This window comes from Seriola dumerili, unplaced genomic scaffold, assembly GCF_002260705.1.
Source record: "Seriola dumerili isolate Sdu_G_001 unplaced genomic scaffold, Sdu_1.0 BDQW01000468.1, whole genome shotgun sequence".
Lineage (NCBI taxonomy): Eukaryota > Metazoa > Chordata > Actinopteri > Carangiformes > Carangidae > Seriola > Seriola dumerili.
The window spans coordinates 651,680-667,752 of NW_019174723.1; the positions used below are offsets into that span (position 1 = coordinate 651,680).

General features: G+C 39.6%; 2 protein-coding genes across 2 annotated transcripts; both read right to left on the reverse strand.

The window, feature by feature from the left end:
- Positions 1-2,739: 2,739 nt before the first annotated feature.
- On the reverse strand, positions 2,740-9,056 carry porcn (porcupine O-acyltransferase). Its single transcript, XM_022763406.1, has 15 exons — positions 8,978-9,056; positions 8,000-8,142; positions 7,696-7,888; positions 7,491-7,534; positions 7,201-7,382; positions 6,948-7,078; positions 6,841-6,861; positions 6,481-6,495; positions 6,255-6,380; positions 6,061-6,161; positions 5,868-5,944; positions 5,702-5,765; positions 5,413-5,498; positions 3,529-3,639; positions 2,740-2,994 (listed from the first exon to the last, which is right to left on the reverse strand). The coding sequence occupies exons 2-15, from the start codon at positions 8,133-8,135 to the stop codon at positions 2,893-2,895; spliced, it is 1,389 nt and encodes a 462-aa protein (XP_022619127.1). The 5' UTR covers positions 8,136-8,142; positions 8,978-9,056; the 3' UTR covers positions 2,740-2,892.
- Positions 9,057-10,759: 1,703 nt separating this feature from the next.
- On the reverse strand, positions 10,760-15,773 carry LOC111235045. Its single transcript, XM_022763347.1, has 4 exons — positions 15,527-15,773; positions 15,321-15,411; positions 13,544-13,715; positions 10,760-13,268 (listed from the first exon to the last, which is right to left on the reverse strand). Exons 1-4 carry the CDS (start codon positions 15,723-15,725, stop codon positions 12,177-12,179), a joined length of 1,554 nt encoding a protein of 517 aa, XP_022619068.1. The 5' UTR covers positions 15,726-15,773; the 3' UTR covers positions 10,760-12,176.
- Between the last annotated feature and the right edge of the window lie 300 nt (positions 15,774-16,073).

Sequence of the window (16,073 nt, forward strand, 5' to 3'; positions counted from 1 at the left end):
AAAAATTGGATGGAATTCTATTTGACAAAAACTGTAACAAAAGTGACCTTGCTTCCAAATGTTTGACATACAACTGAATGTGTCCACTATTTTCAGGTAATAAGTCGGACAAGAAGTCAACTACCAAGGTAGGAAAATCATCTAGTGTGAAAAATCCTGATTTTCTTCTCTCAATCTGTAAATTTTTCACTTTATTTATATTTGCTTTAATTTTACAGCAACCTCAGAGTCCTAAAGAGCAGCCGAAGAAAGGTGATCAGAAAGGAGATGATAACAAGAAGCAAGGAGGTAAGCATTTATATGAACTGAAATTCCCTGACTTTTCCACAGCATGTTCTTTTAACTCAGAGAATCAAATCTGTGTTCAGACTACGCAATATCCAAGTTGATTCAGGACTTTGGTGGTTTGGGACACGGTGTGGAAATGAGGTGCTGTGATTGCTGTGTCCCCAGTGAAGGTATCTGTCTGTGTTTCATCCCCTCGCAGGACAGCCGAAGGGAGAGAAGCAATAACTTCCAGGCATTTGTGAAGATGGCTTTGGAGACACTGCTGGGGTCCTGCCGTCGTAAACATGGGGGTCCTCGGGGCAGACAGGGCTGAGTGCACTTCCCCTTCCCTTCCGCACTTTTTCCCCCTGAGCCTGCAGACTGGGCCGTTGTGTGGCCCTCCAATACAGCATCTGCTCACCTCTCACAGAGGCAGAAAGTGAACCCGATCTCCATCCATCACCATCTGTTGTTCGACCGTTGTTCCTTCCCCCATCCCCAGCACTGTCCGCTCCGCCTTATTGGGTGCTCAGAAATAGACTCCGGGTTAAACCGGACCATTGCTTTGAGCGAAAAATAACAGTTTGTCTCCCCTTTGCAATCCTTCCCTAACTCACCCTCATACAACGATTGGCTGTCTAACAGTCCAAACATTCTTCTTGTAAATAATGATGAATCAAATAAACAGCTATTTCATACAGCAATCCAAGTGTATCTGAGTTCTGTGTACACCTGATATCATCACATTTCACATCCTCTCAGACATACCCATTTGGACTTCTTCCACACTGAATTAAACAAAGGCAAATCCAGTTTCATGTAAAATTTTATAAAAATATCACAGGTGTATCAGTGCCTTCACATTTACAGGGGAAAAAAAAGCTTAAAATTAAATATCAGACTAGTATTTAAAATACTCGTTGGATTGAGTGGAATTAGGTCTGCGGAGACTGAGCACTTGCTCTCAGGCATGAACGAACATTCAGGCTCTACTCTAAAACACTACATCTGAGTCAAGAAACAAATCCTTTGACGTTCTAGATTTAAGAAAGATATAGACAGAAAGTGACCACAATCTGATACAGACGCTCATGTTCTTTCATCAGGCAATCATCAATTACATAAATGCATCATTAAAAGAAGCAGTGTAATAAAAATCTGTACTTGAGGATAAATATTTAATATAGTGTACTGTGTAATTTCATCTTGAATCTGTAATATGAAATTTGAAGAGAACTTTAAACGTTTTTGCTCTACATTGACACGTGTAATACCCTGATTCTAAACTTTTTTTTTTCAATACTAAAGAGTGAAAGAGTTTTTCAAATGCTCACAAATATTAATAAGACCTTCTCGAAGCAAAGCAAAAGTTCAATTTAAAGGGAATCATCAAAATAAACAAAATACAAAACACTACTATGAAACTGCACCACAAAAGTTAATTTCTAGATGTACTGATTCATTTTCTTTATCTAAAATTCACAAAGGGGGAAATCATTACCGGCGACAAGAAAATTGCTGCCTTATTACCGTAACGTGTGCTCTTTTCAATCAAAAGTAAACTCTTTGTTGTCTTACACATGCTCAAGAGACAAGCTCTGCTAAAGGATAAGCCTGGTGATATTCTATATATTTTTTTATTGCCAACAAATTCCATGAAAAGACCAAAACACTGTTGTCTCTGTAGCCAGAGCTTGATATAGCGTATTTTCCCTCTGTGTCATAAAACTCCATTGTTGTCTTAAACATATCAATGAGCCGCAGTGTTGCACTGGGTGAGATGTTCCTTCATTACAATGAACATGGGCATTGCAGGTTATTTGGAGTCAATTACTCATTCACTGTTCTGCAGCCATAAATAGCCACCAGAGCACCAAACATATGTATATTGATCTGCCATTGAAAATAGTTCCTAACAGATAATCTATTTACGCCTGCTTGAGTAATATTTGCTAAAAAAAAATAGAGCCCAGCTGTTTTAGGAAATAATTTGGCCTTTTTTAGTATAGTGAATAGGCTCGGGGCTGAGTGCCACAGGCAGACAAGCTGGGTAAGTCAAAATGTATTGAGCAACGAACTACTGCATTGTTGGTTTTAGTCTTTTCATTGCTGACTATAAGAATGTCGCCAGTTTTATCCACCGAACCTAAAAATACGATTGTAAAACACTTGAGGTGAAGGGAAACCACATCTGGAGGACATCTGCCGCAGTTGATGGTGAGACCTAGATAATGGGCTCTATCATGTGTCCACAGAAAGGAGCAGCCGATCTCCACCATGCTGATAGGTATTGATTTTGACTCACAGTGAGACATCGGTAACTGCCGTCACAACATGAGGGCTCGACGACTGCAGCTCAGATATAAAGGATGTGATACGGAGGAAAGGAGGGAGGAGCGGGCTACCACTTCATGGATATCAAAACTAGTCCCCAGCAGGTTAGAATAATAGATTACCCAGCCAACGTGCGGCGCAACCTGAACACTGCGTGTTGGTTTATTGTTGTATACAGGTTGAATCTGTTCTCTTCGGTCTGATGCGGGATAAAGTCACAGTGCAGAAGTGGAGAACCAGCCTTACATCTCATCATTATTGCTTCCATCACTCTTTCTTTGTCTCTTATTATTAGAGAATGAGGCGGTACAATATCCAGCATCCAAACGTGACCCAGTGGCTTGTCCAGCTCAGCTCTGACCACTTCTGAATGGTATGATGGGTGATATCGTCCTGTAGGGGGCGGTAGGACAGTGCATAATATTATTTATACTTTTCATAAAAACCTCTTTACAAAAAATGGGCTTCATCGTTCATTTGTTTATACTTTATGAACAGATTTACAGCTATCTAAAATCTAAAAACGATCATAACACAAAAATATCATATATCAGATTACACTTCTCTTTGAACTATGAATAATGCAGCTAAGGTTACATTTCTCTATAGCCTTTCACATGTTCATGTCACACAGTGTGCTGTAGATTTTATGAGTACAGGCTGAATATATATAGTCACTTATACTCTTCTGAAAATGTTCTGCCTCAATAACACACCACTAGACTGATTCCTTAACACTTCAAAAGTAATGCATACAGGTCTAAGTGTTGTAATGTATATAAAGCTTTTAAATACCATTTATGTTTTATTTTGCTGTGTTTATTATACTTAATAGTTCTTTATCTGTTTCCTACCTCTTCTGACTATTGTTTTCACAGCTGCAACATGTGAATTTCCCCTCTGGGTATCAGTATAGTCTCATCTTACCTCATCCTCCTCCATGTAGTCCACACTGGAGCTGAACACAGAGCCCAGATACGTCAGGTGGAGTATTGCCAAAGCGCTGAATGCTATGTTAATCATATAGACCCATAGCTCCTGCAGAGGGACAGACAAAGCATCGTGTAAGAACAAGGAATCTCCTTAATCAGTATTATAGACCCTTTTACCCACATTTTCTTTTGTTTTGCAATCCATGTGGGGTTTCTTTTAAATGTTCCAAAAATCTATTGACTTAATCAACTTCTTGCACAGTCTTGATGAAGCACACTGGATGAGTGTTTGACTGTTAAACAATAGGTAATAAATAATACCCTTTTGTCGAAACTTTGACTTTGACTGCTGTTCATTTTGCAATGCAGTTTAGTAATCTTTAATGTTAGAGAGAGACACTTGAAACCCAATTTTTAGGGGCTTTAATGGATCAATGTCTAAATTGTGATGAGAACAATAGAATCCATGTTGTCTAGTCCATGCAGGTTGCTTTTCTTCACATAAATCATTATTTCTCCTCCCTGCAGCTCTTGATGTGCAGAACCAATATAACAACAAAGGATTTTTGTTGGGCATCTTGCCAGTAAACTCCTTAAATATATCAGTGACAGAGCAAGGCAGCTCATGAGACCTGCTGTATTTCAACGGCAGCAGATGTATTTTTTTCTCTGGCATTGAAACATGAAGTCCTTTGACTGCTCTCGTTGCTGAATGGTAACGGCACATGTCACATAACTGCAATGCCCATGGTTGAATTCAGGCTGTGGACCTTTGCTGTATGTCATCTCCATGTTTTCTGTCTGCCTTTTCTCTCTTGACTTTGGCAAAAATGCCAAAAACTCCACACTACTAAACAAATTATTAAGTATGCAGTTTTAATTGTTTGACTTTTTCTTGTGTTGTTTTGATACTTGTCACTTGGCCTGCTGAGGATTATTATTATTATTATTATTATTGTTATTATTATTATTATTATTAGGCAAAATCTGAGGGAAAATTTATATGGGGTTTAATTTACATATTTTTGTTAGTGGAGGGTAAAAATAGAAAGCAGATTTTTTTCTGAATGCTAACTAGGCCAGAAGATCTACTAGGTAGCCCCCCTTTGAGCACCTCCTGCTCTGAAACTAAGTGCCAGCAATGCCAGTGCAATGGCCATTGGCACATATAAAATAGTTGGAGGAAATCCAGAATATATACAAACCAAGTAAAACCACCACAGTCCTGTGGTTGGAACTGAGATTTCTATTTGTGCAGCATGAAGCATTAGTTTGACATGTATTTAAACAACTCAACTCAACTCAACATGTATGTTAAAGTGAGTATAGGTTACCTTTGGAATGAATGAAGCTAAATATGAAGTTAAAGCCAGGAGACAGTTAGCTTAGCTTAGCATAAAGACTGGAAGCAAGGGGAAACAGCTGACTTGGCTCAAGCCAAAGGTAATGAAATCCAAATGTCACTGCAGCCTGTCACGAAATAGTCCAGTCCATAACCAGTTTTAAAACATTTGGATGAATTAAACAAACGAGATATAACATGTTTATCAATGAGTTTAACAGGTGCTGGAGGGTGTTTTTGTTTTGTTACTTCAGGACAAAGCCAGACTGTTTCTTTCTTCTCCTAGTCTTCATGCTAAGCTAAGCTAATCATCTCCTGGCTGCAGCTTCATATTTAGCATGCAGACAGGAGAGTGGTATTGATCTTCACATCAAACTCTCTGCAAGGAAATGAATAACCGTATTTGTTTATACAAAAATGTCAAACTATTCCTCTGAATCCATTCATTCATGTAAACCTGAAGAGCCCACTGCTAATGATAAATGACAGGTTACAAAGGACCTTCTTTGTCAAAAAAAAGAGAGAGGCACATTTTACCTTTTTGTTCTGGTGAGTGCAGTTTGGCTGACATTTCTTTGACAGTATACAGGCATTAAAAATGGCTGCAAGCCTCTTCCGCAACACTAAAACACAAAACAAGACCAAAGCATTAAAATATAAGCTCGAGGTGAAATTCCTTTTCAACCATAAGAGATAAATTACAAGCACTGCGGTGAACACAAACAGTGTGTAACAGTGGATGCAATTAACCATTACTACAAAGCTAAGCACTTTCTCTAAATGGAGGTTCTAATGTGAAAAGAGACAACATTAGGCAGACTCTTACCGTGCTCAATGTACGTGATGAACCCCAGAGATATTAGCACTGCGCCCAGATGAAAACTCAAACCCTACCAGACACAAGTAGAGTTAGAATTTAAACAATCCACTTGTTGACACGGACACATTACATTTCAGAGTACGGGCTATAATTGCTCTGTAATAGTACTCACGTGCAGCAGGGCGCTGGCTGTATATGTCACCATGACGGCAGAGAATGTCCCAAATTTGAGAGCGCTCTTAAAAACATCTGTGAGATGAGAGCATCAGCTTGCATGAGTGTCTCTTTAAATGAGCCATTATCATTCCATTCATAATGAGAATGAAAAGCAAAAACAGCTGCTGCCATCGAGCATTAGAACTCACAGGTGTGCAGAAAGCGAGACATGGGCAGATTCCACGATGTTACCACCTCCACCATCGACCGAGGGAACTCTATATTCAAGGGCTTGGACACGGTCATATCCCTACGAAACAAAAGGTAAAAGGGAGGGGGCCCATTTAGTAATGTGAATAAAGAGAAACACATTTTATGTTAATATTCTGCATGAAGTTCTGACCATTTGAGGTTTTCTTTCTCCTCAGTGAAGCCTGCCCCAGCCAGAGTGGTAGTAGTCTCGCTGAAGTAACCAACAAAATAGTTGCTGAAGTGGAAAGACATTGTGTTCTCATACGCCAGCAACCACCTAATGTAATGCCATTAAAAGAGGAAGAAAAAGGCGGATATTACAATGCAGTAAATTTCAACTTAATGAATTAATTATTGCACAAAATTAAAAGACATACTTTGCCAGTGTACCTCTGAGAAGCAACAGAATAAAGAGGGAAGTTGTAGCGGTTAATATTAGTGGAACATTGAAATCACACAATTTTTTTTTTTTATTGACTTGCCATGTGATGATCTACGTCTCACCACAGTTTTCAAGATGGTGAGACAGTTGTGGTAAATGAGAGGGTGAGACGGGTGTCCTGGAACACATGTGACTGCACAGAGGGGGTGGGGTGGGGGGATGATGTGGATACATGCGTGCAGGTAAAAGGTGAAGCACAAATGGTAAGAAGAAAATAAACATGCCATAAACAGCACAAAATATGAGGAAAGCATGATTGCAATGTTGAGAGACACTGAGGGAGACAGTTGATTACCTGATCTTCCTCCTCTTTTTGCTGTAAACAAAGATGGAATTAATCCATAAGTGATAAGTAATTGAAGAACGGAAACTTGTTTACAAGTATCTTTATGTTCCACTCACCTCCGTAGTAGCTTGTCTCCATAAACAGGTATGAAATAAGGGAAGAGGTATGGTGCTACACAGTTGGAAATAACAAGGCACACCTGGCTCTTCACCCAGCTAACAGACACTTTGAAAAGCCACGAAAAGCTCTGAGGAAGAAAGAAAAGAACCAAAGATTTACACAGTTAGCAGCCAGTGTCAGGATAAATCTTTTAAATAATCCTCACCCCCAACCTTCTTCCATGCTTAAGAGACACTGTATTACACTTACCAGCTTACGTCCTTCCAAAGCTTCTTTGTAGCTGTTGAAGCTGATCCAGGGGCCAAAGATGACCGTGCCCACAAAGTAAATATAGCCCATGAACTCAATGGGTGAGGGTACACTGGTCACAACACCTCTGTCCAAATCAAAGGCCAGAGAGATGGCTTTCATGGCAACCACCATCTGTGAACCTGGATGACAGCAGCAGCACTTAAACATTATTGATGCTAAATGTAAAGGCAAACCTCGAATAACCACATTTGTTGCTTTTACGTATCTATGAGAGATGCCTGACCTACCTCTCATCTTGTGCCAGTTGGTGGTGTCCATCATGTGCAGTTCTCTGATAAAATTAGATAAGAATAGTCTCAGATGTGATGTTGTTCTCGCTGCACATTAAACTTTAAAAGTCACCGCAACACTGGCTTTGAAGCATTCTTTCCAGAAAACACAGACTTGATGCGTGCCGCTGAGCTGTCAGGTATCTGAGGAGCACTCTCTTACCCCAACAGCAGGTAGATGAGCACAGTGATGGAGAGGAAGGTGCCTCGGATGGTGGAGTGGCGGCACAGGAAGAGGAAGAGGTAGCAGAGAAGGCTGAGGAGGACCACCCAGATCATATGAAGCTCAAAGAACAGGTAGAGAGTGTAGAAGCCTCCGGCCACTGTGCCCAGGTGTTTCACAAAAGAAGGGAGGCCTGACATAAGCAAGATAACAAGATAAAAAAAATAGCACAGGTGATTATGATGACGCAGCCCATATGAAGGGGGAATAACACTGACTGGGCACAAAACAACTGGATTCTCACCTAACATCCAGAGAAGCCGACACAGCAGGCAGATAACCAGCAGCTGCCATACCTGCTCCAGGCCCTGCTGAGCCGTAGGCAGCAGGCAGCCATGAGCAAGCTCCTGGAAAAACTTCTGTCGGCTGAACACTCCCATCACTGGACTTAAAACACAGAGGGAAGCCAAACACTGCATTGTTACAGCAACAAAAATGGCCTCTGTGTTGCCAGCATTAAAAAAATCTATGGCTATAAAGCATAAGTACAACATACTGTATATGTGCACTGCATTTATGCACACATATGCAAGCCTGCAGGCAAGCGTGGACTGCTCACTTCAGTCAACAGATGCACATCACTTCAAACTTCAAATCCCAGCATGCAAAGCAATTCACTACAAATCTGTGCAAATGCATGCAATAGCTAGTTTAAATGATCATGCGGTTAACTATGTTTTAGTGGGGTTTTTAGCACTTACATATTTGATAATTATATTTTCATGTTTATATTTTCATTTCTTTTAACATTTGCATGCAAATTTGATCCACAGGAATGATAAATTATGTCAGACACATTGAAATCTCAGAATGTGAAGAAGCATCAAAATAACATGCTGAAGAAAATGTTGGAAAGGACCTTGTGACCCGCTGTGTTGTTGTGTTGACCACTAATTTACAGGGCAGCGTGGAGAATATTAGACACATGCTATCTTGCTATCTCCGCAATGCAGTCGACCAAGGAGATGAGTTGACTCACAGCTGGCTTACAAGCGCTGCATATATACTACAGTACGTCCGGTATGTATGAGACTTGACAAAAAGCAAAGCATCTTGAATTTCTTGAGGAAAGCTGGTGGAGATTGCTAACCTTGCTTCACCTAGCCGGCGGTAATAACGGTCTTGCTGCCAACGTACTTGAGAGCTGATCCCCAGCCCCCACTCAGAGACAGCTAACCGGACGCCCCGGGCATGTCATTTTGTTTTCCAGGGGAAAACTTACCCTTTCAGTGCAGCAGCTGGAGGTTCCTCCCCGTGTCTCTACCCAGCTGCCTTTTCCGTCCCTTTACGATCAGTTAAGCGTGTGCGCTGCCGCTGTGCTTTAAGCGCACTCGGTCCAGATGATGCTTATCTGGATGACTCCCATTGTCACAGCATCAGCACCACTTGCCTGTCATCTGTGATGCCACGCGAAGACGCATCAGCCAATCTGCTGCTTAGATGCGAGGACTTCGGCCAATCATTGAGTTCGTTGGCTTTAAATGACAGCCGAAAAGACCAATCAGGATCAGCGCCCACCATTACCGGTGCCGTCCCACCAATAGGATGTGTACAGTGTACAGATGGACTCAGAGGGGAGACAGTGAACTCTCAACTGGCTCAGAGATGTGGTACAAGAGGTCACAGAGGAATGCACAGTAGATATGAGTAATAAAATCAAAATGCACTTGACCTAATTTTGGTAAAATTGCTTATCCACAAATGCAGATTTAAGAGACAGAAATCAGTCTTATTCATGTCTCATCGATGTTGAAATTCAATCAGTCTTCAGTATGAAATTCAAAGCTGCAGAAAAACATTAACAATGGGCCAAAAGCAAGTGTTGTTTCCTAGCAATGTGGCCATCCTGCATATTTTTAACCATATGAGTTCATGTGCAATAATGACTGACAACAAGTGCAGTACAATTCAACTTGTTTTTATTTAATTTGGATATCTAATTTAATTCATAGACACCGACCTCTTTGCACATCTGGTTTTCATCTTTTATTTTCATTTTTTTTAATATGCTCGTATATTTAATATGCAATAGTGTGTAGGCTACTCCATGTGCTGCGAGGACTATCACAGATTTGTGTATTGTGAACGTGTCTGTTCTGTTATGTATGTATGTATTTATCTTTATCAAAATTGGTTAGAACAGCAGTTCTGTCTTTAGCGGGCTGCTAAACTGTAAGTTCATAACGCAAGCAATAAGTCGTCCTTTTTAAGGGCTTATTAGTTGTAACTAATGGCTTTATTAATTAAAGAAACATGCTCAATATAAAATGCTTTATCGAGCAGTTACAATTAATTTAAAAGAACGTTTGGGTTGCGAGGTTGTGAAAAGTCTATTGGACATGTTTCTCCTATTCATTTAGAAAGGTTAATAAATCTAGTTTTTCAAATAAGTGACCAATTCAAAGTCATTGATTAAGGGTCACAAGTTCTCCATTTCCTAATAAACAGGTCTGCAGTTATAAATGTTTGTCAGTCATTAATAAGAGCCACCAGTCCATCAAGTTTGTAGCTGTTGTTAAAATATTAACACGAAACGTTAAAGATAAAAAAAGTACAGAGTTGACCTTGACAACCCTAAAATGTACCCTATAAATAAACTTTAAGAAGGCTGTATTATGTTTTACTTGTAAACCATGCTGCACCAGTTGAAGTAAAAGTACTCTCAGGGAACCATAACCACATGACAAAAAGGCCCAATGAATGAAGGCATGAGGCCTTAGTGTTATTGCACTGTGGGCCCTTTTCTGCAATGGGATGGTATGGGAGCTCACAAAACAAGCTGGCCAGTTTAATGCAATATGACACAATGATAAAGAGGTCGTCCAAGAAAAGGAGGCAGACATTTTTGGGTCAGTTTCACAAACCCTCTAGTGCCACCATCAGGATAAATCCTGTAACATTTCTTGGCCAGTAAACCTTGAAACTATTTCCACAGCGAATTTCTCACAACACAAAAACCACAAAAATCCAACAAATAAAGAGTGATAATTTTATTTCTGCATATGTGATTATGTACAGACTATTTTTCAGTTTAGACACATTGCACAGTTTATTTCTTCTTTTTTTTTTCCTTTGTCCAGTTGAAAATCAGCCTGATATGGACACAGTGTAGTTTTGACGCGGTTGAGTTACATCTGCAAATGCAATGACTAAGTAATTAGTCAGTTTTAGGTTCCCTCAACTCCAGTGCATCTATTTTAGTGAATCTATTTAGCAGATGGCACATGGCCAACAACACATCATTTGTGATTTTATCTACTTAAAAAGGACAGCTTTAATCATAGTCTTGACAGGCCCCAATGCTACACAGTAGTTATAGCACGAGGCAAAGAAAATATTTTGGAAATACTTTGTAATGAAATTGTCGTCAATTGACTGTAATAACTGAAACTGATAAGAAGTTGATTTTTTAAAAAAATGACAGACAAGATTAACAGGAGGCTAATATGTTAACAACTGTTTTTAAACGTGATTCACACAGTACTGTGAATATGAGGCAATATGTTTGACAAGTCATGTGAGTCGAGAGTCTTGCAGGTCAAACTTTGTTACAAAACAGCAGGGAGGGTACTAGTGTTCTTCACAGTTTAGTCTGTTAGGTACTTGCTGTTATGGGAAAACAAAGTCTGAATGGTAGATTAATCTCTCACCATGGCATCCTGATTTCCACCACTAGCAGATTTTAGTACACACTCAAAAAATGTAAAGTTTGTGTATCCAAAATACTGGAATTGCTGCATTTGTGTATCCAGTGACTTCTGTTATCAGGTATGATGTTGGATAATGATCTCCATATTATTCCTGTTTATAGCACAGTGGATTTCCTCACAGACTAAGCTGATTATTTCTCCACAAATTGCCAAGTACAGAATGTAGCCTGCAGCACAAATGCCAGACTGTAGTGGTAAAACAAATTTCACCTCATCTGTGATTAAGATGTGACAGCATCTCACAGAGCTCTCACTAAATAAAAAATAGCAGCATGAATTCAGTCACTTCCATTAAAATATATTAGTGTTGTGAGCAAGGTTAGGGCTAACTGCCAAAGAAAACAGGTATTGTAGAGAAGTGTGCAGCAATACATTCGCAGATACATATATCATAGGAACACTAAACAAAACATGAACAATACAAAAGCAAAAGTATATCACAATAATAAATTCTTACAAATTAGCCCGAATTAGGTTACGTTTTAGTTGTAGTATTTACCAAACACACCAGTGTGTTTGATGAAATAGCTTAATAGCTTTATGATGCCAAGTCCAAGTCTTGGTATAAGTAATAGTCGAATGTGAAACATTACGACTGAGGCAAACAGGCCAATCTGACAATAAGGTCAAATTGTAGTTAAACAAAGTATAAAACTGATTCAATGCCTGTTTTTAAAAGTGAGGAACTGAAATTAGAGGACTAGATTCAGATCAGATCTCAATCTCCAGGTCATAAGCAATTCTTTCCTTTTTGACTTGCTCAACACTTTGCTCATCTGGAGTAATCAACGGCAGCTCGCACGGTTCCTCCTTCACTTCAATAACCTTCTTAACAACTTTTGGTTTGTTTAAAATATATTCATAATTTCTTTTAACCTCAAGTAGTGCTGAGGTGAGGAACTTAGGTGAAAAGATATTTAATGAGGACGGGAGATCTAGATTCAGGGGGTGAAGGGGCTGACTGAAGGTTGCAGGTTTGTCAGGCAGGGGTGTCATAAACTGAGATGAGGTACCTGGGTTTTCTGAGTCCCTGGGTACAGGTGAGGGTGGGCACGGCACAGAGGAAGGTTTCAGAAACTCTGGTACAGGGACATCTACTATGACTTTTGTGTATGAGGCTGGAGGTGGGGCTTCAGAGGGCTTGGATAAAGGTCCAGGGTTTGGGGGCGGTAAAGGTGCAGTAGTTGTCAGCGTAGGCGTTTCAGTTATGGTGCCCTGAGCATCATCATCCAAGTCATCAGTCTGTATCTGCTCAGACTCCTGCAGCGGACAGTTTTCTGGCATGACATCACTGCCTACATTTTGCAGCTCATCGATGGAGGAATCCTGTTCAGACTCGGTTACAGGCGCGGCATGTGGCAGGAATAAAATGTGTTTGTGACGTCGACAGAACAGAACGCCACACTTCCTGCACTTCCTGCCGTCTCTGACATGCAGCAGCTTATGACGCTTGAGGTTATGACTAGTAGTGAAAAGTCGATCACACATGTTGCAGGGAAAGGAGGTGTCATTGTTGCGGACGGTGTGGACACACTGGTGCACTCTTTGTTCTTCATGCGGCTGTTTGTGTTTTACGAGCCGAGATACACCGGTGAAGTTCCGATTGCCAAGCTCACACTGATACCGACCTGCTGGTAGATCTAGGGGTTTTAGGAGCACAACAGGACTCATTTTGTCTAGTTTTGAGATGCCTGCTGGTAGTTTAAGTGATTGTGGTGACTTGTTTTTGCTGGATTTTGTTTGTGATGTGATTGCTTTGGTTCTAGTTTCAGCCTCAGCCTCTTCATTCAATGTTTCCTCTTCCTACAAAACACACACACACACACACACACAAAGAGATTATGAAAATGGAAGATAGAAATTCAAAGAATAAGAAAACCATTTCTTTACAGCAATTTACAGCAATATAAGATATTGCAGAAAAATATGCTCAACATAAATACCATGTTATCTTTCTACTTCTGATGATCTGGCAACAACTATTCCCACTGTCACCACCACCAAAGTAAACTTGTGTGCCTTCTAAACACAATAGTAACACAGAATTACATATGAAGATTTTAAGTCATAGCTGCTACCTTTGGCACTGAGGGGGTTGATGCTGTCTGTAGTTCTTCTGAAAGCTCATCTTCAGTTTCCTTCAAAACAGACGTCTGGATGCCCGCAGGAGAATCAACTACAGGTGGAGTTGTTATTTCTTCTTTTTCCACACTGGCTTTATGGTGGCGCTTTCTTCTACGACCGTAAAATCTTGTGAAAAAATTGTGAAAAATAATTCATCTGAATATCCAGTAAATGGATCACATATATCTACTTGTCAAAGTGGAAAAGGAAAAGTTTGCTCTTTTCAACCACAATAAAGGTGGTGGGCAATAACAAAGACTGATATGAGAGACACTGGTGCAGCAGGGCTGTAACAGCTACTGTAGCTACTGTACTGTATAATTATCCAGACACAGTTTACTATGGCACAGATGTAAAGACAACTGCACAGCTTGGTAATAATAACAATATTTATATGTTTTATTTGTTTACAGAAACGGTGGACTACAACCGTTTCTTCAGCTCTGTAAAGGTACATAGAGACTGGTATGTAATTACTCAATAGCGAAACATATGTACAGAAATATTTGAGAATCCCACCACTTATGCTCCACAACATGTTACTGAATCTTCAGTCATGTGCAAGACATCAATTACCATGAAAATAGGCCTCCAACTAAAAAAATAGACAAATTGCTTGCCTTGGCAATGTTTTCAGATTGATTTATATGTCTAATTAACAGCCCAAAACACTGAGATATTCAGTTTACTATGATATAACAAAGAAAAGGAGCAAATCCTCACATGTGAGAAGCTGAAACCAGAGTCAATTTAGTTTGAAAAATGGCAGAAATGACAATTTGATAATCAAAATAGTTAATTTTCTGACTGACTGATCAATTAATGGTCTAATATGTCAGTTGTACATGAATTTGTGTCTTGAAGTCAAATGACCTCCATAGCCAAAAAGACAAGGAGTAAGGCTTATGTAATAACACATAGGGAATAAAGTAGTATGATTTAATATGAAATTATACGTATTTGACAGCATAATCTAAGATTTTGTGATGTTTTGGTGCTGTTGGTTTGCTAGCCAGCACACTACAAAGTAAGCCTCAGATTGTGGCTCCCATGTATTACTATGAGAGCCACAAACTGGGCCCAGTGCACTACATACAATGACAATTGATAGAAGATAAACCAGTGCAGGAAAGTGACCAAGTACTGTACTTAAGTACAACTTTAAGGAACTCAAACTTTACTTGAGTAATTCCATTTTCTGCTGCTTTATACTTCTACTCCGCTGCATTTACTTTCCTCATAACCGTAGTTACTTCTTACTTTGCAGATTCAGATTAATATTCAACATATAAATTATAATGCATACTCAATTTATTAGATAGACCTGGCTAAAACTAATGCTGCCTAATACAACAGTCCTACAATTACTCCGACTCTCATGAAGGTTATAATGATCAGTTGTTATTGAGTTTTACAGTTCACAAACACTCAAGTGGTCTATTGTTAAATTAGGCCCACCTTCACCAGGAGCAACATTTAAGTGATATACACATTAGTTCATGAATAATTATAATCCAGTGATATTACGTACATTGTTTTGAAATGGACTACTCAGCATAATAAGTACTTTTACTGTTGGTACATTTTGGTGCTAATACTTGTGTACTTTTACTCAAATCAGATTTTTAATGCAGGACATTTGCTTAAACATTTAAGTATTTATACACTGCGGAAATGGAACTTTACGATCATCCATCCACTTATCTTAAAACATTACTTAACGTGTCTTACCTTTTCAATTTTTTCTTGGGGCTCTGTTTAGTAGACACAGTAAACACAGAAGGGACAAAGTCAGGACTGTCGTGGTCCATGGACGCCTCCCCTGTAAAACAAAAACAGACACATACGTCTTTTTTTTAACCAGCTTCAGAGTTAAACATTATCTTGCACCAAATCCAGTGAGTCGAGTACCTGTTGTTACGTGTATCTTATCTTACCTGATATGAAATGAGCGCCACAAATACGAGCATTTCCTTTGAGCCCCTCGACGCTAACGTTCACTTGTTGGAGTGCTTGTAGCCATAAACGCCTCCGGTTGGCCTGAAACGGCCGATATCCGGACGGTATCCTGTAAAATCTGAGTTTGGTGGTTGGGGAATATCGACTTTTACAGCCAGACACACAACAGGCCGGCATTTTAGTTTAAAAGTGCCTGGATTTAGTGTGTAGTTTTGGTTGAGGAAGTCGGCGGAAGCAACAAACTTAACTTCCGTTGCCAAGACGCGCGCGCATCCTCGAGGATACATTAATTTAAATATCCAGCACGGTTTGTTTTTACCGTCTAGGCAGTGGCGGCTCTAGCTTGTAAATTTCCCCTTCAGCCACCTGCCCCAGCTACAACTGAAGACACACTATTCTGCACAAACTGTAACTGTTTATCAAACAAATTATCGTAACTTTAAAAAACTAAATAAATGATAAATACCAATTATATACTAGTAGTAAAAGTAAAAATAATAGAAAGAGTCTCTGTCTCTCTTATGT

What these genes read in the sequence shown, in the direction of transcription:
- porcn (XM_022763406.1), bottom strand. Translation starts at nt 8,135, where the DNA reads ATGGGAGTGTTCAGCCGACAGAAGTTTTTCCAGGAGCTTGCTCATGGC. An exon ending in TCGGCTTCTCTGGATGTTAG is followed by an intron (nt 7,889 to 7,999) that starts GTGAGAATCCAG and finishes TGCTTATGTCAG; the next exon opens with GCCTCCCTTCTTTTGTGAAA. An exon ending in CAACTGGCACAAGATGAGAG is followed by an intron (nt 7,383 to 7,490) that starts GTAGGTCAGGCA and finishes GCTGTCATCCAG; the next exon opens with GTTCACAGATGGTGGTTGCC.
- LOC111235045 (XM_022763347.1), bottom strand. Translation starts at nt 15,725, where the DNA reads ATGCCGGCCTGTTGTGTGTCTGGCTGTAAAAGTCGATATTCCCCAACC. An exon ending in CCCAAGAAAAAATTGAAAAG is followed by an intron (nt 13,716 to 15,320) that starts GTAAGACACGTT and finishes TTTTTTCACAAG; the next exon opens with ATTTTACGGTCGTAGAAGAA. An exon ending in CAACCCCCTCAGTGCCAAAG is followed by an intron (nt 13,269 to 13,543) that starts GTAGCAGCTATG and finishes TGTGTTTTGTAG; the next exon opens with GAAGAGGAAACATTGAATGA.